Here is a 24,941-nt window from a genome sequence, read left to right as displayed (position 1 = left end):
TTTTTCCCTAAATGGTACTGTAAATTCCAGTTGAACCAATCAGTCATTCCTCTGGAATGAAAACATAAATCGGAATTGCCGGATTAGTCATATGTACCCGTATCCTTCACGCGGTTTCTGTACTTTTCTATGCTTTCCAGTGACATGCAATTGAAATAAAATACGGAGCACATGAAGAGCTCAATATTAATAGTATTCTCATGTTTCATTCGTTTCAGTAAAATATATCCTCATAAATGGTAAAGTATATATAAAGTGGTTTGTCAGGAAAAAAGCCTCGTCGTTGGTTTAACCCTCCCCGTTTGTTACAAATCATTTTCAACGTTTGTGTGAATATGTTGGTGTTATATGTTACAGAAAGTTTTTTCAACAATAATTACGTCCGAACTAACGAATTAAAAATTATTTCCTTTGGCGGTTGTACTTTGGATTGGAATGGATTGTTTGGGGGAAGAGACCAAACAGCGAGGTCATCGGTCTCATCGGATTAGGGAAGGAAGTCGGTCGTGCCCTTTCAAAGGAACCATCCCGTCATTTGCCTGGAGCGAGGTTGCACCTTGAACGGATACTGTTGTAACCTTTAAAAAGTTTCATGGCAACTACAGGCCGCACATGCTGGTAATGTTCTTCGGTGTCAGAATCTCCGTTTTACCCGGGTGTACGTGAGTGTTGTTAATTTATCTACGGCTCATTTTTGACTAAAAAAAAGTTTTGGCTCTGATAAGAGATTCCACAAAACGTAATTCCCATACTGTATTTTATTTTTAAGAGTCAGTTAAGTAGATCTAAAGCAAGAGATGCTTCTCTCCTGAGCAGAATTTGCTGTATTGTTGTATTTCGGTCCCGAATCTAATAGATATGATTGTATCGTCCGAAAACAACAGCTGCAGTTAGGTGATACAGTTACACAACAGAGACAATCATTAATATGTGGCGAAAAAAGAAGCGTCCCGTTATGGAAGACAGATGAAAGTACTACTTTACTGTAATCCAGCCACATGCTAGTTGCTGTCTTCGGATATCAAGTGACACATATGGGCCACAACGACGCAACTTTTAAAAGTGTGATTTTCGCGGAGCTAAAGTCGTTGCCGAGGCATGTTGAATGAGAAGCGATACGGCCAACCTAATAGTACTGGCGATTCCACCAGGTGTCAGGCTGCGCGCTGCTGGGCTGGTGACGTAATTGCGATTGCAGACGTCTGCTGTGGCATAATGCATGAGGTAGTTGGCTAGGTCTGCACCGCGTAACAAGGTCACTGTCGGGGTATTCCTAGCGCGTTCCCACGATGAGAACGTGAGCTCATGGCCGCAGCACTTCTGTATACAATGCCTTGCAGCTGACGCGGCACCGCCGTGCAACAGATGATACAAGCCATTGTCAGAGGGGCTCGCCGAAGATCGTATGCGTTACGTTACGCCTCCAGTGGACAATGTAAGCAATGCACGGGTATATTGAGGATCATTGCCGCAACAATCTGATTTTGAGTAAAACAGTAGTTTTCTTGGTGTAAACAAAACGACTCCATTAAAACACTGACAGGGTAAATTGAAATGTTTATGGCCGAGTAAGAGAGGGACGGATTTACGTGTAGAAACCTGGTACAGAGTAGTGAAAATAGTATCTGTGCCGAATAGAGGCTTTTCCATAGCATTCTGCCGGCCGGAGTGGCTGTGCGGTTCTAGGCGCTACAGTCTGGAACCGAGCGACCGCTACGGTCGCAGGTTCGAATCCTGCCTCGGGCATGGATGTGTGTGATGTCCTTAGGTTAGTTAGGTTTAATTAGTTCTAAGTTGTAGGCGACTGATGACTTCAGAAGTTAAGTAGCTTAGTGCTCAGAGCCATTTGAACCATAGCATTCTAGCACAACCGTGATTTGTTTTGCTGAATTGTCCAAGTCTTCTGTTTAATCATTGCAGCGTAGGTCCTGTGTGCTTCATTTGTTAAAACTTGTTCCTCCATAGTTCTCTCATTTTGCGCTGCCACCCGTTCCCGAGAGCTACGTTACTTCTCAAGTTGTGTACTTTATCATTAATATATGGGTAATACAATCACGGAAGTTAGCCAAAGCCTACACTACTGGCCATTAAAATTGCTACACCAAGAAGAAATGCAGATGAAAAACGGGTATTCACTGGACAAATATATTTTACTAGAACTGACATGTGATTACATTTTCACGCTATTTGGGTGCATAGATCCCGAGAAATCATTACCCAGAACAACCACCTCGGGCCGTAATAACGGCCTAGATACGCCTGGGCATTGAGTTAAACAGAGCTTGGATGGTGTGTACAGGTACAGCTGCCCATGCAGCTTCAACACGATACCACAGTTCATCAAGAGTTTGACTGGCGTATTGTGACGAGCCAGTTGCTCGGCCACCATTGACCAGAGGTTTTCAATTGGTGAGAGATCTGGAGAATGTGCTGGCCAGGGCAGCAGTCGAATATTTTCTGTATCCAGAAAAGCCCGTACAGGACCTGCAACATGCGGTCGTGCATTATCCTGCTGAAATGTAGGGTTTCGCAGGGATCGAATGAAGGATAAAGCCACAGGTCGTAACACATCTGAAATGTAACGTCTACTGTTCAAAGTGCCGTCAATGCGAACAAGAGGTGACCGAGACGTGTAACCAATGGCACCCCATACCATCACACCAGGTGATACGCCAGTATGGCGATTACGAATACACACTTCCAATGTGCGTTCACTGCGATGTCGCCAAACACGGATGCGAACATCATGATGCTGTAAACAGAACCTGGATTCATCCGAAAAAATGACGTTTTGCCATTCGTGTACCCAGGTTCGTCGTCGAGTAAACCATCGCAGGCGCTCCTGTCTGTGATGCCCAGCGTCAAGGGTAACCGCAGCCGTGGTCTCCGAGCTGATAGTCCATGTTGCTGCAAACGTCGTCGAGCTGTTTGTGCAGATGGTTGTTGTCTCGCTAACGTCCCCATCTGTTGACTCAGGGATCGAGACGTGGCTGCACGATCCGTTACAGCCATGCGGATAAGATGCCTATCATCTCGGCTGCTAGTGATACGAGGCCGTTGGGATCCAGGACGGGGTTCCGTCTTACCCTCCTGAACCCACCAATTCCATATTCTGCTAACAGTCATTGGGTCTCGACCAACGCGAGCAGCAATGTCGCGATACGATAAACCGCAATCGCGATAGGCTACAATCCGACCTTTATCAAAGTCGGAAACGTGATAGTACGCATTCCTCCTCCTTACACGAGGCATCACAACAACGTTTCCACAGGCAAGGCCGGCCAATTGCTATTTGTGTAAGAGAAATCGGTTGGAAACTTTCCTCATGTCAGCACGTTGTAGATGTCGCCACCGGCGCCAACCTTGTGTGAAAAGCTAATCATTTGCATATCACAGCATCTTCTTCCTGTCGGTTAAATTTCGCGTCTGTAGCACATAATGTTCGTGATGTAGCAATTTTAATCGCCAGTAGTGTATAACATAATTACGCTGTAAATATATTTTTGTAAATGTCTGAAACTACTGAAGGAATTAATGCATTAGCCATAGTCATGGTCGTGTCGAAACTGAAAGTGTAGATAGTTCTGATGAATGACAACTCGTGACCCGAAGTAGTTGCCAAGAATTACTGAAAGCGAGTCCAGGGACTAGCCCTTGCCAGCTGCTGTTATTTGTATTCCGATCCAGCATTGTGGCGGGGCAGCATGTAGCGTCAAAGTGCAGTTCGTTCTTGTAAGCGGACCCGACTATACCGCGGTGTATGTTTAGCGCCAGCTACGTTCGTTGCACTTGGGCTATTTTGAGCACGACATGCCGATCTCATCTTGAATGGCTAACGCAGACGAATTTGCACCGTTTCTTGGCACGAGCTCTGTTCCTCGTTGGCAACCAAGGTCTCTCTGATGCCTCACCTGTAAACATTGTTTAAAGCTTATCACCACTACGTGAGCACATGCACGTATGCACAAAGGCCTTGAAGTGTCGACTTGAAATGCTGCTTGCAAATAAAAGACGTTTAGTGCACACCTTTCATAGACGCTGGTGTATATTTTATTAATCGAAGTTCCGACAACTGTTTGTATTTAGGCTTCTTATAACTTGCAGTATTTGAGTAGCTATGCAAAGATTAGGACACTAGCCCAGAATAAACCTCGGACAAAAGACCAATAACAACAGCACTGATTTCGGTGCGAAGTGCCCATCTTTAAAGTTCGATATTTTAATAAGGCTTTCGATAGTGGTCTCGCGAATCAGTCACACGAGGGCGAGCTCTGTCTTTTAAAACCTTTATAAATTAGTGTCGCCGCGGTTTCTGTCCTCATTTTCAGGCTGATCTTTGGAACAAATGTAGGGATTATGATACGGTTTTCACTGATAGATTGATGAGGAATGTTGTGAAAGTCGCCAGTCATAGATACTTAGTTCTAACCTTGCGAAGGTGGGGCGGGTCGCCGGTTGACAAATAAATGGCAAAGACTTGAAACGCTAATTAATACTGTACCTATATTTTACGAAAACCTCCTTCTTTTTTTTGTCCGTAACGAATTCTGTCTACATTATTTTTATTTTTTGCACATGCGCATTATGACAACAAACCGACACACAACATTGGTCAAATGAGCTGGAAGCCACCTCACACATTCTTGGTAAGTAATTCTTCTATACACGTTTTGGGAACAATCGTGATGTTAAAGAATTTACAGGTTTTTAACAATTAACGTTAGTGATGTGCGTTATAAACAGCTCTACAATAAAGATTTTTCGTAGTACACGGTCTCACAAGAATGGGGGCACATCTGTTGTAGAAGGGACAAAGGACAAAATAGACAAGAAATATAACTACAGTGAGATTCTTTAACTCTCTGAGTTCCAACAATATAAAACAACATTGAATTTTGAAAAGTTTCGCAAAATTGACGTGTATCGTCATAGTATTGGCTCTGAGCACTATGGGACTTTACTGTGGTCATCAGTCCCCTAGAACTTAGAACTACTTAAACCTAACTAACCTAAGGACATCACACACATCCATGCCCGAGGCAGGATTCGAACCTGCGACCGTAGCAGTCGCGCGGTTCCGGACTGCGCACCTAGAACCGCTAGACCACCGCGGCCGGCCTCGACATAGTAAACAGTAGATAGATGAAGAAAGTGGCAAAAAATAAACACTTAATTGTTTCCAAGACATAGTCACATTGCAACCACTAATTCAGGCATATCATAGGTACTGGATTGTGATTGGATCATTTGTGGGGCGCATTGGCCCTCCAAAAATTAGAGTACAAGACCATGGGGTATACAGTTGTCAGCCAACCGTCGTTTCTTGAGATATATTTGAAAGCAATTTTACGTTTTACCTAAACACAATCCCTAATCTTGAAACCTCCATGAACTCACAGAGCCTGAAATACATTATAGTCCTTAATAACAAGCAAAAATGGGGCTAAAATTTAATAAATTTGTTAAATGTACACACTGCTCTAGTGTTTCATTAAAAAGAAACTCATGAAAACAGCAGTACAAACTCAGATTATGCTACAATACCTTTGGATATACTTAATTTTACAATGATTTCCTCAATAAGATCACTATTAAAAACATCACTATCCCCTGTGCTACGGCACAATCTCCGCGCAGACGGTTTCATTGAACGCTGTTACGTGGCTCCTACAGTGCATACATTCGCAGAAAAACCTTAGTGTACCACTATGTGCCTCTGTCTTGCAATAGCATCGGTGTTTTCATGCGAAAGGCAGTGATATTTCTAAAAGTTAATAAAATTGTGGTTTCAGGCATAAAAACACTGTTACTCAGAGGGTTAATTCTCTAACAGATGGCAAGAATTGCATTAGTGTCTGTCTTCATGTAGAATGAGAACGTTGTGCAATTTTTATGCCTCAAATAACGAAGAGTACCTAGTTCCAAGCCACTGAATAGCTACCACACTTCTCTTTATCTGCTCTAGGCGGAAGACTGCAAGAAATCGAGAGCACCACGGCTGATTTAGTTACAGATGCAAAATAGTTGGGCACAGTAGATAACACCCTACAGAAACATCGTATGACCGGAGAGAGATTTGAACAACGCTCGTGTTTTTTATCACTGTACCTCGTTTCACTGTACCTCGTTTGCTCAGTGAACACAGTCTATAGAAGTTATTCATCGTCTCCCTCCTTTTTTGACTGATTGATTTTGTGTGTGTGTGTATGTTTTATCGCTTAGGCCTCATTCTACATAAGCCGCAGGTAAACAAATGGATTTTTCTCCCTTCACACTTCATTTGATTTCTATTGTGGATGTAAAATGGTAGGAGCTACTTGTGCAGCTGCACACTGAATTGCGCTATGACGCAACTAAAAGTAAACCTGTTTGAACATCATAATGCATAACCAGGCATGGGTTTATTGGAGTAGTATGCCATTGTCTTCCCGCAACATCTGAATTGGCTCGGCTTGTTCAGCCACCTATAGGGGAACCTAATCGTTTAAGCAGTTAATTATAGAATGAAAGACTTGGACCGTCTGAGTCACCAATTTATTAACTGGTTTGCATTTATTAATTAATTTGGTCTGCAGAATGAATTTTCACTTCGCAGCAGAGTGTGCGCAGATTCCATTTTGACCTTCGTTATTTCCAGGCTTCCTGTGATGTGTTAACTGTAGAACAGGTTTTTACCCCCACTTGTGTTACTGACTATCAATGAAGATAGTTGCTATTGGTGTCAACCGCTTCTGTGCACTTCGAGGTATAATGTTCTCATAATAACAAAACTCGGACCCGAATCTTTAAATAGTTCTGTTGAGTAGCATTGCCCGTTATTATTGGCGGCGGGGATGTTAACATCTCGTCGTGGGGTGGTCGGTATCTACCGCACGGCAGCCATAACACGGGAAGCGGGCAATAATGAAATCTTCCGCCGCCATTTCGCAGAACGTAGTCATCAGTCACTGGCCAGTTGTTGTAGCAGCTAACGTCCACTAGGCAACACACTGTCTTTAGGCTGGAGCGGCGCACTGAAATGTAATAATTATCTGGTAGTATTTAAGGAAATGTTTCTTTTTCTTCAATTTATTAGCTTTCGGGGGATGCCCATCTGCCAACTCAACAGTTAAATGTCAATTATGACGATACGAACGTAAATACAACGCAACATCCGGTCCCCGAGCGGAGAAAATCTCCGACCCTCACGGGAATCGAACCCGTGTCCCTTCGTTTGGCAATCCGCCGCGTCGACAGCGCAGGTGCCGAGGCGGACCAAGGAAATGTTTGATTCTGGACAAGAAACTGGCATTTTCAAATATGATCGAAATTTACCACCGATGGTGCACCAGTTTCATTGTAAATAAATCGTTGTTTATCGATTTCGCAGTAAGATGTGGCCTTTGACATTCGTGGTCTCAAAGATGACGACTTCCGAAACGACCTGTTTCATTAATTTTTTTGGTGTAGCTCTCACTAAAGAATAGGCTTTTCAAAATTAAGTCGATGAATTCACATCTTCAATTTTCTGTACATGAAGGATGGTGGTAGGGTGCAAACAAGTCATTAGCGAGGCTGTTTGTTTAGAAACGAAACCGTAGGATACAGATACACGTCAACAAACATGCTGATAGAGCGACTTGGTGTTTTTTACACGTTTGGCGTCGTATGTGCGCGGGCTAAGTAAAAACCGGTGTGTGGCAAAGAGATGACATTTAATCAACGATTTTGTATTATATTGATGTATGTTTTGCCATAGTGTGAGTGAAGTATTAACGTGGTCGTCGGAATAATTTCGTTTATACAGCCTTTTGAAGCAACTTCCGTGGTTCAAATGACTCTAAGCACTGTGGGACTTAACATCTGAGGTCATCTGTCCCCTAGACTTAGAACTACTTAAACCTAACTAACCTAAGGACATCACACACATTCATGCCCGAGGCAGGATTCGAACCTGCGACCGTAGCAGCAGCGCAGTTCCGGACTGAAGCGCCTAGAACCGCTCGGCCACAGCGGCGGCTTCCGTGGGTCGATCAAATGGATAGTTATAAAAGTTTGCTTTATATTGTTTGTCGGCAGTGATGGTTCAGAGTAATTTGGCGAAAGTTTATGAGGAATATATTTTGTCAGTTTCAAAAGTTGAGAAATGGGCGGCTTAATTGGTAAATTTTGTGGAAGAAATCCCAAAATTATTCTCACTGATGAAAGAATATGATATTGGGTACGAAGATGCCAAACGCATTGTCCCAACCATCTGTGTTGTAATCCTGCTGTTCACAAAGAAGTGAAAGAGGATTCCTTAATTACGGATTGACAGAAGTCTGACTTCGACCAGCTCATGTTTTCTTTCCGGCCATTGCCAGCCTCAACGTTGTTATACAAATTATTGTGTTGTAGCCATTGCGAAGTGTTTATTGTGCTATGTTCTCTTTGTCACCATGTAAGTTTTACAGCTGACCCTTTTAATTTCGATTTGTCCATGACAAAGGATACGAAATTCGACGTGAAACTATCGGTTTCGATTTCACGAGCTTTCGTACGCCCCGATCTCAGTTTTTCTTTCGTAGACGTCCATTCGCAGCAGTTGATAGCTGGTAACAGCGGGCAGTAGATGGCATTGTCTGGTGGAGCCTTAAAAAATAATACATGAATTAATTGTGAACAGCACAGTCATATTTCAACAGCTGATGGAGCGCTTCCGTATCAAAATTCACTTCAGATAGCCACATGATTTGTGTAACTGGTATAGTCAAGAGTTTGAGTAATTTTTAACTATGAAACCTCTCCAAAGAGCATTGGAGAAGCAGCTCCGGAGCACAGAATGCTAAAGGGTCGCTGGGGCGTGGCTATTGATCGCATGAAGTCGGCCTGGGGGAGCTGTGCTTAGACACACACACTCACTCTCTCTCTCTCTCTCTCTCTCTCTCTCTCTCTCTCTCTCTCTCCCCCTCCCTCCCTCCCTGCCCCTGTGTGTGGGTGGCCGCTTTTATATAACTCTTAGTATCAAAGTTTGTTATAATGGGTAATCTCTCAGACCTTCTCGACGTTGTTGGTGAATGCTGCGTTTTCTGGTCTGTTGTCCATTTATGCACAGTATTTCGCCGCGCGGGATAGCCGCGTTGTCTTGGGCGTCTTGTCACGGTTTGCACCTCTCCCCCCGTTTTAGGTTCGAGTCCTCCCACGGGCATGGGTGTGTGTGTGTTGCCCTTAGCATAAGTTAAAGTTACCTTAATTAGTGTGTAAGCCTAGGGACCGATGACCTCAATAGTTTGGTCCCATAGAACTCTACCACCACAATATTTAAATGGCCGATCAAGTCGTCTTCTACATAGACTGTTTCCTTTCCCCTCTCTTCCGCACAAAGCACAACACACATACGATTAGTTTTCTGCTTCCACACGGTTTAAATATGAAATACTTTTCGTTTCGCCAGCGGGATGTTCAAACAGGCGGAAGTTGCTTTTAATGTAATAGATGAAAGATAACTCCGTGAGCCTTGTGCAGCATTTCGTGTCTGCGTGCGGATTTCCCTTTTCCTGTCACGCTAACAAAGTTCCATCCTGCCGAAAAGATTTGTATGTTACGTAAACTTGGAGAGTTTTTAATCTAGCGCAGACCTAGAGATACAAGCAAGTCGTCTTAACCTAATAAGCATAACCGTCTCGTTAATTACTGGCTTTCCAGGTATTTTTTCCCCGGCTTCTGTGTATTAGCTGCTTCTCACCTATTGTTAATAAGGAATCTACATTTATATCTACAGCAATACTCTGCAAACCACCGCGAAGTGCCTGCAGAGAGTACACCCCATTGTACCACCGAGCGAGATGGCGCAGTGGTTAGACACTGGACTCGCATTCGGGAGGACGACGGTTCAATCCCGCGTCCGGCCATCCTGATTTAGGTTTTCCGTGATTCCCTAAATCGCTCCAGGCAAATGCCGGGATGATTCCTTTGAAAAGGCACGGCCGACTTCCTTCCCCGTCCTTCCCTAATCCGATGAGACCGATGACCTCGCTGTCTGGTCTCCTTCCCCAAAACAACCAACCAACCCATTGTACCGGTCATTGGGTTTCTTCCCGTTCCATTCACGTATGGAGCGCGGTAGGAATTTCCATAATTCGCATAACAGTTTTGGACGATTGAAAGCCTCTGTGCATGCTGCAGTTATTCTGATGTTGTCCTCACGATCCCTATGTGTGCGAGTCGTAAGGGATTGTAGTATATTCCTAAAGTCATCACTTAATGCCGGTTTGTTAGTGGGCTTTCTTGAGAGAGTTTACTTCTATTTTCTATACCAGTTCACATGCTTCAGTATTTCTATGATGCTTTCCCATGGATCAAACAAACTGTGACCATTCGTGCTCCCCTTCTCCGTGTATGTTCAATATGTGTATACGGGAATATGGGTTATGACGACAAAGGAAAATCATTGTGAGACCTATCACATCTGCGCTTGATACACATCTGTTTCATTACATTGTACTGTAAGTTTCTCATCTAAAAGCTTGTCCTAGGGTTTTCATTGATTTCCTCAGCTCTGTGGGACCGTCCAAGGCAGAGTAGTTTATCTGGTTGTGTCGTAATTCAATACATGCAGTTTCAGTTCCGTTGTCAGTAACATTGCTCAACGGGCCACAATTGAATTGCGGTGACAGACGTAGGTCTCTTATACAACTCATGTGACCATTTCGGATTTATTGGAAGAATCCTAAGGAAGTGTAATACACCCACTAAAGAGATAGCTTATGAAACCCTCGTTCAGTCAATTCGTGACTCTTCCCCACTCTGGTATCCTTGCTACCTTGGATTAACGGAAAATATATCAAGAAGCATACTGCTTCCCCGAACTATTATCTCGGGTATTGATCACGACGGAAAGGCGACCAAAGTTGTTATTGCACTCCCCCCCCCCCCCCCCCCCCCCCCCCCGCTGAGAACAGTGTACTTGTATGTGAAATAGCTACAGGGTGAAAACACTACTGTGATACAGTAGTATCACCGTCGCTCCTGTGATGTAAGGGTGGATGCGAATGATTTTCACGCTCTTGTTTTATTCGTCGGTTTCCTAGCTACTAGTGTTCCACCTCTCTCTAAATGTCAGACACAACCCTCATTACGCGTCTATAACACCAGATCGGAAGCGGCCAGCATCGTGGCTGTACCTATGCATAACACTCAAGTCTTTCTCCATTTCAGCCATACGGCTCTGGAACAAATCACTTTGCACTGAAGAATTAATCCAGGCTTTATCATTTTATTCCAGGCTGTATCATCGGCGTATTTGCCCTCACGGCTTATCCAAGTTTTCTTTCTGTCCAGTAGTTGTCACGTTGTCAACACATCCATACTTTTTCCTATTTACTGTTTCTTCCTGCCATCTCAAATTCTAATCTTAACCTAGTGTTTCTCGCGTTTCCTGTAACCAGTCAACTTTTTCTGCGTGGTGGATTCGTTCTTGCACCGACCATACATTTCTGTTAAGACGTCATTACTCACATTCGACAAGAGCACAATGAGGAACTTGATTGATACAGTGTTAATAAGTTTGGCATTCGTTGAATTCCATATAATCGCCACTATACTGCTATCGCTTTGTTATATTAGTTTTGGTGATTAACAAAACACGTCTGGCTGGATAGGGTGGATAGCAAAGTGCGGCTGTTTGCTGACGATGCTGTGGCGTACGGGAAGGTGTCGTTGAGTGACTGTAGGAGGATACGAGATGACTTGGACAGGATTTGTGATTGGTGTAAAGAATGGCAGCTAACTCTAAATATAGATAAATGTAAATTAATGCAAATGAATAGGAAAAAGAATCGTGTAATGCTTGAATACTCCATTAGTAGTGTAGCGCTTGACACAGTCACGTCGATTAAATATTTGGGCGTAACATCGCAGAGCGATATGAAGTGGGACAAACATGTAATGACAGTTGTGGGGAAGGCAGATAGTCGTCTTCGGTTCATTGGTAGAATTTTGGGAAGATGTGGTTCATCTGGAAAGGAGACCGCTTATAAAAGACTAATACGACCTATTCTTGAGTAGTGCTGGAGCGTTTGGGATCCCTATCAGGTCGGATTGAGGGAGGACATAGAAGCAATTCAGAGTCGGGCTGCTAGATTTGTTACTGGTAGGTTTGATCATCACGCGAGTGTTGCGGAAATGCTTCAGGAACTCGGGTGGGAGTCTCTAGAGGATAGGAGGCGTTCTTTTCGTGACTTGCTACTGAGAAAATTTAGAGAGCCAGCATTTGAGGCTGACTGCAGTACAATTTTACTGCCGCCAACTTATATTTCGCGGAAAGACCACGAAGGTAAGATAAGAGAGATTAGGGCTCGTACAGAGGCATATAGGCAGTCATTTTTCCGTCGTTCTGTTTGGGAGTGGAACAGGGAGACAAGATGCTAGTTGTGGTACGAGGTACTCTCCGCCCAGGGGCGTATCCAGGATCTCGGTCAGGGGGGCAAATTTTTTGGTACCTGCCTTCCAAAAAATTAATTCCAAATAAAAGCATTAATACTGTATATACGCGCGCGCACGCCCACACACACACACACACACACACACACACACACACACACACATATATATATATATATATATATATATATATATATATATATATATATATATTCTGCTTTTAGTTTAATTGTGTACCGCTATGTGTTAAGTGTGTTTAATGACATTACTTACTGCATTACCTAAAAAATATTTTTCAAATACGACACGTGCACTTGAAAAACTCCGTGTTTGTCTGCTAATGTAAAATAATCTATAAAAATGCTAATGTTCGTTTCCATTCTTAAATCTTCGAAATTAGTTCACCAATTGCTTTCATATGACAGAATGTTGCCATCGAATTCGCGCATGTGTTTATACGCAGCAATGACGATTCGATTGCGAAAAGTTATAATATGGTATTTGACTGTGTTCAGGAAATCATCTTATTTTGTTAATTACGTCAGTATGTGTTTAAATCTGCTGACCGTAACATTTATATTCTTACTGTGCGAGAGAATGGATTGTGAATGAATCAACAGACGTTATTTTCGTGTACATTATTACTTTGGCTAATTAATGTTTGTTCACATTCCGCATCAAAGTGAGAAGAAAGCCAAAATTGGGGAGAAGCGTTCATCCAGATCGAAAACGTGCAATTGCAGAATAAAAGGGACTGTCGTAAGGTTCTCACTATTTGCAACTAATAAGAATATTTTCAAGTATTCCTTCGGTGTTCATCGCTTAATTATCAACACCATCTCTTTCCCAATTGCCACTAGAAACAAAATCTTACATACGCACTGCAGGGAAAGTGCTAAAAAAGGGACACAGATCACTCATGCCTCAGCGAATATTATCATTTTATTCGTAAGTATAGTTGTTTCTTCTGTAGTTTATTCACTAAATGGAAGAGGCTTCAAGGTCTCTTTTTGAATTGTTACATCAAACTGCTTGCCATTGTTTACATCTTCGACTTCAAGTAAAACATACTAGATATTGTTGTTGTTGTTGTTGTTGTTGTGGTCTTCAGTCCTGAGACTGGTTTGATGCAGCTCTCCATGCTACTCTATCCTGTGCAAGCCTCTTCATCTTCCAGTACCTACTGCAACCTACATCCTTCTGAATCTGCTTAGTGTATTCATCTCTTGGTCTCCCTCTACGATTTTTACCCTCCACGCTGCCCTCCAGTACTAAATTGGTGATCCCTTGATGCCTCAGAACATGTCCTACCAACCGATCCCTTCTTCTGGTCAAGTTGTGCCACAAACTTCTCCCCAATACTATTCAATACTTCCTCATTAGTTATATGATCTACCCATCTAATCTTCAGCATTCTTCTGTAGCACCACATTTCGAAAGATTCTATTCTCTTCTTGTCCAAACTATTTATCGTCCATGTTTCACTTCCATACATGGCTACACTCCATACAAATACTTTCAGAAATGACTTCCTGACACTTAAATCTAACTCGATGTTAACAAATTTCTCTTCTTCAGAAACGCTTTCCTTGCCATTGCCAGTCTACATTTTGTATCCTCTCTACTTCGACCATCATCAGTTATTTTACTCCGCAAATAGCAAAACTCCTTTACTACTTTAAGTGTCTCATTTCCTAATCTAATTCCCTCAGCATCACCCGACTTAATTCGACTACATTCCATTATCCTCGTTTTGCTTTTGTTGATGTTCATCTTATATCCTCCTTTCAAGACACTGTCCATTCCATGCAACTGCTCTTCCAAGCCCTTTGCTGTCTCTGACAGAATTACAATGTCATCGTCGAACCTCAAAGTTTTTATTTCTTCTCCATGGATTTTAATACCTACTCCGAATTTTTCTTTTGTTTCCTTTACTGCTTGCTCAATATACAGATTGAATAACATCGGGGAGAGGCTACAACCCTGTCTAGATAGGCCGACGTAATCAGCCCCTAAAGCAGTCGGTAAGAAAAGATCGGTCACGCACCAGGGGGGGGGGGGGGGGGCAATTGCCCCAGTAAGACAGGGGCCTGAAGATCTTGCCGGTGAATACGAAGAAAATTTAGCCCCAGGATAGTTTGCAGTCAGTGAGGTATGTCGCCCTGGATAGGCAGCCATGCCATTGGACTAGCGGTGCAGCGAGTTGGCGTCGGCAGGTTGCGGTAGGCCGGCACGTTGGGCGGTATCGATTCCGGCGGCCGCTCGCCCTGCCGGCTCCCCATTGGCCCGCGGCCGTCAGCTGAGGCTCGCGCCATCTCTGGTGTGACCGACCTCCCCGTTTTGCTCAGCAACCTCCCTGCGTGTCTAGCACTCTCCTCCGCGCAGGCCCGCTTTCGCAACCTCGTCACGGGAGGCGTTCGTGCTCGCCCACGTTATCGAAGAGCAGCTCGAGGCGTGATGCATTTTTATGGTTCGTCTCACGGATAAGACTTAACGTGGCGCAATCGTGTCACACAGCTGGCGTTGCTGTACCCCACCAGGCACATTCTCGCAGTCAGAAGTCAAGAATAAAAATTGTCGGGTTACAACACCTACGTATGCACACCACAGAACTGCAGAAACGCCTTCACAAATCTGTATTTGCAATTCGAGTGTTAGCAGACATAGGCGACATAAAAATGAAAAAACTGGCATACTTTACCTACTTTCATTCCATAATGTCATATTTTGGGGTAACTCTTCAAGTCAAACAAAAGTTTTCAGAGTCCAAAAGCGTGTAATACGTATTATTTGTGGAGTAAATTCACGGACGTCCTGTACAAACCTCTTCAAAGAATTGCGTATACTGACTACTTACTGCCTCTCAGTATATATACTCCTTAATGAAATTTGCCCTAAATAATATATCTCTTTCTCCAACAAACACCTCAGTTCATACATACAATACCAGGAACAAAAATGATCTGCACAAGGACTTAAAAGCACTTACTTTAGTTCAAAAAGGGGTCCACTACTCAGGAACACTCATCTTCAATAATTTGCCAGCAAACATAAAAAATTTAGTTGCAAATAAAGATCAGTTTAAAAGGAGCCTGAAAGACTTACTAGTGGTCAACTCCTTCTACTCCATTGACGAATTTTTTAATAGAAACAAATGATGTATTGTATATATTCATACTGTTAGTATTGTTATTTCAGCCTTTTTTTAAAAAAAAAAAAAGAAAAGAAAAAAAAGGGTGACATGTTCCACATCCACGAGGATCTCAACACGGATCTATGGAACGAAAAACTAATCTAATCTAATCAAACCAGATGCAATTGTTCAAAAAGGAGGACAAAGGAAGAAAAAAAGAGGACACATCAAACGGGTCACCTGCAGATGTGGACAAGTCACGTGACTGCCGGGAATTACCGGTAAAACTAGTAGTTAATTGGTACTGGTGGTCAGGTGGTGATTCCCAGAGCAATATTTTTTTATTTTAAATTAAAAACATTGATTGTGGTGACGGTGTGGCATCAAATGTTTTTTTATATTTGCGCGTAGTTTTAAGATTTATCAAAGACGGCTGCCTAAACGCCTCTCCTGATTGGCTACTTTAATGAGACTTGTCCAAAGCTGACGGGTGGTATCCTCATCTGCAGTATTCCCCATTAAAACATCGTTCAAATTTAATAAATGAGTTTATTATTTATAGACATAACATACATACATTCCTTAACAATTATTGATATTTTAAGATAAGAGCAATAGATCGGGACGAATTGTAAATTTAACTGTATTACGCTAAACTTTGCAAAAACGCCGGACACTGTGAAAATCCGCCCGGACCCCGGAAAAAGAGCTAAAAAGGAGGACATGTACGGATTAATCCGGACGTCTGGTATGCATTCCCCGAACCACAAGGCAGTGCACAGTGGAGGGTGATGTTCGCTCATAGCAGCGATTTTATGAGTATGCCATTGGCGTCTTAAACCATGGAAAAAAAAACCTTATCTACGCACCAAAATCACCTATCCTGCTCTGCGCGAATCACATTTAAAACGGCCCCTAGACAGTGAATTAATTGCCAATATTTCCCGGGTGCGCAGTAATATTGAACGTCCAGAAGTGAGATTCAGAGGTTGCGCAAGAATATTAAGAGCATCAAAAACATCAGAATCATATTGCGCTAGGTGGAAATATTGTGCGTCTTAAACCATGGATAAAAAACCTGCTTATACACGCACCAAAATCACCCATGCCGCCCTGCGCGAATCACATTGAAAACGACCCCTAGACAGTGAATTAACTGCCAATATTTCCCGGGTGCGCAGTAATATTGAACGTCTAGGAGTGAGATTCAGAGGTTGCGCAAGAATATTAAGAGCATCAAAAACATCGGAAACATATTGTGCTAGGTAGAAATAATTGTGCGTCTATGGGCAGTATTGATGATATGCTTGCAGTCTCTCGAATTCTTTACAGACCAAGCAGATTAGTTAGGTTTGTAGTCCTCAGCCTCGAAGCAGCGTAGTGGTTGAGAGGCTGGACAAATCAGTGATACAAATTTAAATTTTTCGCTATATATCACTTTCAGCAAATGTCCGTATGGTTTCCGACTTTATTGTTATTTCCCCAATCTCCATTCTTTCAGTAAGTAAAGGCTACCACAATCCTAAGATTGGTTAACCACCACACTTTACTAGGCATTGTACCATTGAAGGTGGTACGCGTTGCATTCCTCTGACATGAGAACGTACTTCGTCGCCAATTGTAGACTGTCCTACATTATAACGTGTACTCTAAACCACTTAACAGTTTTGCATTCTCATGCACAAATCATTCCCAGAGGTAAAAGAAGTGATAAGTGAAAAAAAACCTCGGATTGAGGACTGAACGCTGCACCTATCGATCTGTAGCGAAACATTCACCGAATTAGCCGCAGAACCACGTACCTCCTTCGACTTCTATCCCCGTATAACAAGAATAAATTGGGTGTTGGAGGGGGGGGGGAGGAGAGAGGAGGAGGAGGAGGAGAGAGAGAGAGACGCGGATCGCTGTACGATATTGATAAAAAGCAATCTGGGTATTATCCTTTCCACAATTCTGAGACGGTAGACATTCTATCTCAAAAAATAATAATGAAAACTAAAATCTAATAATAGATGTCGTAGGGAAATTGAGAGAAGAGTAGCAATGCCCAAGAGTGTCTGGCAAAATAAAAAAAAATGGTTCAAATGGCTCTGAGCACTATTGGGACTTAACATCTATGGTCATCAGTCCCCTAGAACTTAGAACTACTTAAACCTAACTAACCTAAGGACAGCACACAACACCCAGCCATCACGAGGCAGGGAAAATCCCTGACCCCGCCGGGAATCGAACCCGGGAACCCGGGCGTGGAAGCGAGAACGCTACCGCTACGACCACGAGATGCGGGCGGCAAAATAAAAACCTTATGCTGAACAAGCACATAACCTTATCTACTAACAAAGATTTGTGGAGACTTTTACATGGAGTGACCTGACATGCGGATGCGAAACCTGGCCGTCTGCAAAGCAGGAGAAAGCTCGCCTTGAAGCTTACTTCTGAAGAAGAATTTAAAGAAATAATTGGACTGACAGGAAAAAGAATAAGATGGTTCTGCAAGAAACAGGAGAGAACGGAGAACTATTGAAAGCTTACGGCCAAAACAAACCAAAAATCTTTGGACACTCTGACGCGGTATTCTTTTACAAAACATTTTCATTTTCGTAGCAAGATCGTTGAACAAAGCGGGAAGACGACCGAGAACATCGTCTTTAAAGGAAAATATAAGTGAGATAAGATGTTTTATACTTGGGGATGGAAGTCTGCCGAAGAGGGGAATGTGTGGTTGCAGAGACAAGGGCTGTGCTTTGAAAGAAGAGTAACTGAAAAAAGCTGTGGGAGGGAAAAGTGATCTCTTCAACTTCTAATCTCATATAACAAGAATAAATTGGACAGGGGGGGGGGGGGGGGGAGACGCGGATCGCTCGCATCTTTGTTTGGTCAATTTCATTTATATTTCCATAATTTGGATAATAGTTTTGGACGAATCTGAATTCTACTCCTTGAGGAAAACCACTTCATCATAGCCGAAAATACTGAGTGTTTTTAGTATTGTGTATCGCGGCCCATCGGTACACACAGGACGATTTTATTGGAAGCAGAGGAAGTACAGAACTAAAAGAATTTAAGGGGTTTTGTCGTCGTCATTCAGTATGATAAAAGTCACTAACAAACGGCGTATATACGCTATATGTGAGAGTGTATATGAATAACAGTACTTGACACTCAATACCCGTGCAAGTTACCATAAAAATTACAGTTAAAAAGTCAAGTACGATGGGGATACACAAGAGTCTGGCAGTACTTCAGCAGCACTTGTAGTTAACGGACGTGTTCTCTGGCCCTTTCCACGTCACGCGAGAGCGGCGTGCTGCTGATTCCGCGCATGCGCATTTGTAGCCTTCGGATCCGCAGCGTGGGCGCCCAACGGCACAGCACGTAGGCACTGCCCTGCGTCACATGACCCTCGCGTGATGCAAGGGTGCGGTTACTTTGTGCCCCGCCGTAGTCCCTACGCCAATTCTGCCGACGGTTTTCATTTCCAGTACAGCAACTTTACATTTCAAAGGTCACCCGCCAGTAGCACAACCTTCTCTTCTTCCGGTTTGCATTATCTTGTGTGTCTACATGTGTGATTCGTGCGAATTAAAAATTCCATTGACATATCCTTCGCGGCAATCTGGTGTTAGGCTCACGAAGAGCAGAAGGCTTTAAAATATTTACTAACGTAAAATATTTGTGCTTATTTAACTTTTAAGAAGTTTAATAGGCCGTATCTTGTCTTTTGTACAATGCAAAACTTATCAAAGGGAAAGTGTGCGAAAGTCAGGCGAGTCTAATATTGTTAGTTACTGTCGTATACTGTACATAAAACCGGAAACAGCTCCTCAGGATACTTATGCAGAAGAGTAGCTCTCCCGGCACAATCAATTTTTTCCGTCGTTTTAGCCGAGACTAGACGCAGTAACTAATCCAGGGGTCAACCTTCTTCACCTACCGCTCACTTTTGAATCTGTTAATAGTAAAATTTCTAACTGCCCAGCGGTTTCCACAGTAATAGTGATTATGAAGTAGGTAGATAACTTAATTACACTTGTTGTAGAGCAAAGTTACAGCAACTGCAAGCTTATAATAAGTGCTTAACAAATACTTTTAAGTACTTTGTCAACATTTTCTGAAAACATTATATATATATATATATATATATATATATATATATATATATATATATATATATATATATATATATATATATATATGAGTGATTTTTTTCTGTTCGAGCAGTAAAATAACTGGTGATGACCTTAGAAGAGAGAATGCAACATGCTTCTGAAAAAGAGAAATTTAACATTGGTAACAAATTTGCCTTAGGAAATCTTTTCTGAGAGTATTTGTGTAGCGAATTGGATTCCAACCTTACTGAGTTCGTAACCCCCCCCCCCCCCCCCCCATACACTTAATCGCCACAATGAAAAACAATTTTCTTCGAAGAAATCCATTTTCAAAATGACGAAAGAAATGGTTCATTCTAAGTTTCTTAATAAACCACGAACTAATGAGTTAGTGACAAAATTTGTACCGTTTTATTCCTAGCAATCCTTCTTAGAGAATGATAGCGCAATTATCAGTGAAACACGAGTGCTACTTAAAAACTCCTGAAAAAATAAAGCTATCTGTACTTTGGATAGACAGTTGTAACAAAATACTTCTCTCCCGATATTTATTTCATTCATATCCTGCACCACATTTAAAATTATCATAAATTATAATGTTTGAGCAATAATTACACCTAGTGCCTGTAAATCGTTTGATCGTAATAGTAATAATGTGTAGGCCATGCAGCACTGTAGTACCCATTACATAGTTACTGTTGTGTTGTGCTGTCTGGTAGTTCGTCTATTTTTGCAAAATGAATAATGAAGCAATATCTGATCACTTGTGGAGACCATGTACCACTTAGAGAAAGCATTTCCATGAGATATTTGAGTATACGTGATGCTCTGTTTTATATTAAAGATATGTGGTACAAAGTATGTGTGTAGGGGATGTACTGTGTGAGGATGATGATCCCACATTTGTTACACAAACATTAACCCTGCCACAGTAATGGTGGTATTTAAAGAAAAATGTAATTATTGGTGCCTTTTATAATCAGTATTATTTCCTTAACGAAATGATGATAATTGTAATTGTAATCTTCTTCTTTCTTTCTTTTGTTTGCACCTTTATCCCGCGGTTTCGCAGGTTCGGCGTGGTTAGTTACGGATTTGACAACGTAAATGTTAAGGGGTGGCAGGATGCCCTTCCTGCCGCCACCCCGTGCTTGCTCGCCCCCGCCCCCCTCCCCCGCCCCCCTCCGGGAAGGAATTAGTGTACCCCAGCTGTGTGCGTCTAGAGTAATCCATGGAATAGTGTGAACGTATTGAGATGTCTGCGAGTCGTGTAGCTGAGGCGGAATGTAGGGACCAGCCTGGTATTTAGGTAGTGGGATGTGGAAAACCGCCTAAAAACCACATCCAGGATGGCTGGCACACCGTTCCGCTTCGTTGGGCGGATTCGATCCGGGCCGGCGCGCTTACCCGAGTCTAGGAAACAGCGCATTAGCACTCTTGGCTAACGTGGCGGTTAAATCATGATAATAGTAATGAAAAAATGGTTCAAATGGCTCTGAGCACTATGGGACTCAACGTCTGTGGTCATCTGTCCCCTAGAACTTAGAACTACTTAAACCTAACTAACCTAAGGACATCACACACATCCATGCCCGAGGCAGGATTCGAACCTGCGACAGTAGCGGCCACGCGGTTCCAGACTGAAGCGCCTAGAACCGCACGGCCACACCGGCCGGCAATAGTAATGATCTGTTAAAAATAATTTAGTTTCTTAACTGAAATACATTTGAACTCTTGTTTTTACGCCACAGAAAATTACATTTTATCCCTCTGGGGGTAATACCACCATGATGGAAACCACTGATCTTGTGTGTATGGAAGTGAAAAGTGAGTAGTTCACACTAGAATAGAAAATAAATTTTTGAAATACAGTGCTACAGAAGAATAATGAGGATTGGTTGGGTAAATACAGTAACTAATGAGATGCTGAATCGAATTGGGGAAAATAGGAAATTCATTGCAAAACTTGATACAAGAAGGTTGACAGGACACATCCAGAGCCATGAAGGAATTGTCAGTGTAGTAATGGACGTTAAGTGTGAGGGTAAATAATGTAGAGGTAGACAAAGGGATGAATACCGTAAGCAGGTCCAAATGGATGTTGGTAGGAGTAGTTATCCAGGGATGAAAAAGCTTGCACCCGGTAGCTACCGTGGTGAGCTGTATCTAACTAGTTTCTGGACTTTGGACTACATTAGTGCACATTAACCACATAATTGTGACTACAATAATCTAAATATTATCATATGCACCTCAACGTGTTTATAGTTTAGTGTGGAGTTATCACTTTTTAAATGAAAGTACTTTTTACTTATTCCCAACATCCATGAGGATCCACTTCGCTTGGGCTCTGTGGAAGTTGGCACAATTTTTTCTTTGTAAATATTATTGTGTATTCTCGTTTTTCTAAAGTGTTCTACATCTTGGAGGATCTCCTCACTGTGGATCTGTTGCAGCGCAAAGTAAATCTAATCACTAACGACGAAGCTTTTTGATGATGATCTAGCTTTTCCCAGATAACAATACAATATTTTCGAAACCGCAATCTCAAAATAAAGAGTCTGGCTATTGAAATGAAGTGTCAGCAGCGGAATTTCCAGCATCTCTGAAACTGCTAATTACAGTTGCGAAGACGGCTGCCGTGAGGCGCCACCGTCGGAACAGTAATTGGTCAATGCCGCGCAAGGCCACTGTATTCGATCTCGGCAGACAGCGGCTGCGTCACCGGCACGGGCCTGCCTGCCCAGTTGGCCTCGCTCTCAGCTGTTTTCAAGTTCGTGATTGGCGCCAGCTAGGTCGAGGTTAGCGGCCGGTCTTTCTGAATGCGTCAGACGGAAACAACTGACGACGCGATTACGCGTTGATCGCGTGTGCTCTGACATGCGTGGCGTCATTGTGATTGCTGCTGCAGTTAATAAACACGATAGCAATGTTATAAGAAACGAGTTAAAATTCACTGTTGCGGTGCATTGTTTATCACGCAGTGAAACAAATGAGTGTCACAGTGCTCCAGAGATTTTGCACAATTAAACAATGTCGTAAATGCTCTTATGTGAAATTTTAACAGTGTCCCATATCTAAATTCATTAGCAACGACGGCAAGCGTCGGGCACTTCATAACTTCCCGTTTAGTAAATTAGACATGTATCCGAATGATGTCTGATTTCGCTGTTGAACGCTTTCTGCAGAAAACTATTTTATCGTTAATAAGTAAGTTATAGAAAGGCATCTGTTAATACAGACGGCTTATTGTAAAATGAAAAATCGTACTCTTTGTTGCAGAACGCCATTGAAAATGGCCCCAAACATCACATCTACGCCGACGGGCGTTCCGTATGGTAATTCGATTCTGGAATCAAAGCAGATGGATCTGAACGAAGGGGAAGAGAAAAAGCCTGCACCTGAGTACAAGAGACAGATTGTTTGGCGGAATGTCCTCCTTTTTGCTTATTTGCATTTTGCGGCATTGTATGGTGCTTACCTGATGTTCAGCTCCGCGAAAATTCTGACCAGCATTTTCGGTAAGCATCTTCTAAATGTTTGATAGCAATCGTTAATTGAAAAATTTGTGTGAATGTTAAAATATCAGTGGCATTACTGTTCTTTAGTGTACTGTAAAAATATACTTTTTCTTTTGTAGCGATCTTAATGTACCAAGTATCGGGCTTGGGTATCACTGCTGGTGCGCATAGACTTTGGTCCCACCGTTCCTACCAAGCACGTTGGCCCCTTAGAGTCTTGCTGATGGTCTTTAACACACTAGCTTTCCAGGTACAGCTTTATTTTTTATCTCCTTCCGAAAGTTTTAAGCGTATGTTTTGAACTGACTGTGCATTCACAAATTTTCCGACATTAATACAGCATATTTATTTCTAATCTGGCATTGTTTCAGAACCACATCTTTGAGTGGGCTCGTGATCATAGAGTGCATCACAAATTCACAGACACAAATGCTGATCCCCACAACGCAACCCGGGGTTTCTTCTTCTCACATGTAGGTTGGCTCATGGTACGGAAGCATCCAGACGTGATGCTCAAGGGAAAGCAGATAGATCTGAGTGATCTGGAAAGAGATTCTGTTGTTCAGTTTCAAAAGAAGTGAGTATTAATGTTGAAAATAATTGTCAGCTAGTGTGATACTGGCACCACCACTCCCCCTCACCTTTGAAGTCATACTTTTAGTGACAGACTGATCAGTAGTGTTCCATTAGTCTTTGTAATATGCTCCTCACTTGTCTATGGTATATACATCCACATTGCTTTTACAAATTTTCTCATTTCATCTGCTCATCTCCCATCCTCTCAAAATCCTGCAAATAACTTAAACTGCGGCCCATGTATTTTCCTGACTACATGCCCTGTCCACTTCCATTTCAAAGTTAACAAAGCTGGTTCATTTGCCAGTTTATGCACATTTCAATACACATCATTTAAAGAAACACCATTTGCTTTAATTTTTTATTTGTGTGTAATGTACCGTATAATCATCCTGGGAAACTGTGTGTTGCGATGTGGCGTAATTTTACTGATCTAATCGATAGGTGAGTTGTGATGGTTCTAATTCTGTAGAAGCGGCAGATTTCAAGGAAAACTTGATTGTTTTAAATTTGCAATCCAATTCTGGTTTTTATTGTACGCTAATAATTCATCACTTCTGTTGTCTCTTCAGAAATTGACTAATAATAGAGTAGTACAGTAGTATCTTCATCATTATTTACACAAAACATTTTGGTTTGCAGGTATTATTTGATCCTGATGCCTGTTCTGTGCTTTCTCATACCAACTTGCATCCCAGTCTATTGCTGGGGTGAGACCTGGAAAAATGCATGGTTTGTGGCAACAATGTTTAGATACACACTCACTCTCAACATATCGTGGCTTGTGAACAGTGCAGCTCACATGTGGGGGAACAAACCATATGACAAGTAAGTGTAAAGTATTATTCAAATAATTTGGAAATCGAATAGATTCATGATTGTGGAACTTGGTTCCTTTTTTATTTAGTCATCTGTGAACAGTTTCCATAACACAGATGTCAGCAGGATGTACACAATTTCAGTTGTATTTACACTCGAAACATAACGTGCAGATGTATCTAATTTAGTCAAAACTAAATCCAGTCACTCTCAGATAAGTATCCAACACACATCCAAGATTTCCTTAACATGAACTGAATTAGATAAAATGTGATTAACAATACTGATGTCCATGTGAAATTCCCACATCACATTTTCATGATTTCTATTCCGAAGTGAAGTTTTTTCCAAGCACCTGGATCAAAGAAATTGCCAGCAACAGCA

At 42.2% G+C, this 24,941-nt stretch overlaps 1 protein-coding gene across 1 annotated transcript in view; it reads left to right on the top strand.

Annotated features, from left to right (window-relative positions):
• The window catches only part of LOC126458392 (acyl-CoA Delta-9 desaturase-like), a 68,406-nt gene that overhangs the window by 40,145 nt on the left and 3,320 nt on the right, over window positions 1-24,941 (top strand). Inside the window, exons 2-5 of the mRNA XM_050095400.1 lie at window positions 22,924-23,162; window positions 23,282-23,412; window positions 23,534-23,739; window positions 24,381-24,566. Of these exons, the coding sequence (XP_049951357.1) occupies window positions 22,937-23,162; window positions 23,282-23,412; window positions 23,534-23,739; window positions 24,381-24,566 (749 nt within the window). The 5' untranslated portion in view covers window positions 22,924-22,936. The remainder of the gene's footprint in view (window positions 1-22,923; window positions 23,163-23,281; window positions 23,413-23,533; window positions 23,740-24,380; window positions 24,567-24,941) is intronic.

The sequence above is a fragment of the Schistocerca serialis genome, chromosome 2 (genome assembly GCF_023864345.2).
Source record: "Schistocerca serialis cubense isolate TAMUIC-IGC-003099 chromosome 2, iqSchSeri2.2, whole genome shotgun sequence".
NCBI lineage: Eukaryota > Metazoa > Arthropoda > Insecta > Orthoptera > Acrididae > Schistocerca > Schistocerca serialis.
This window is presented reverse-complemented; position numbering and strand designations above follow the sequence as displayed.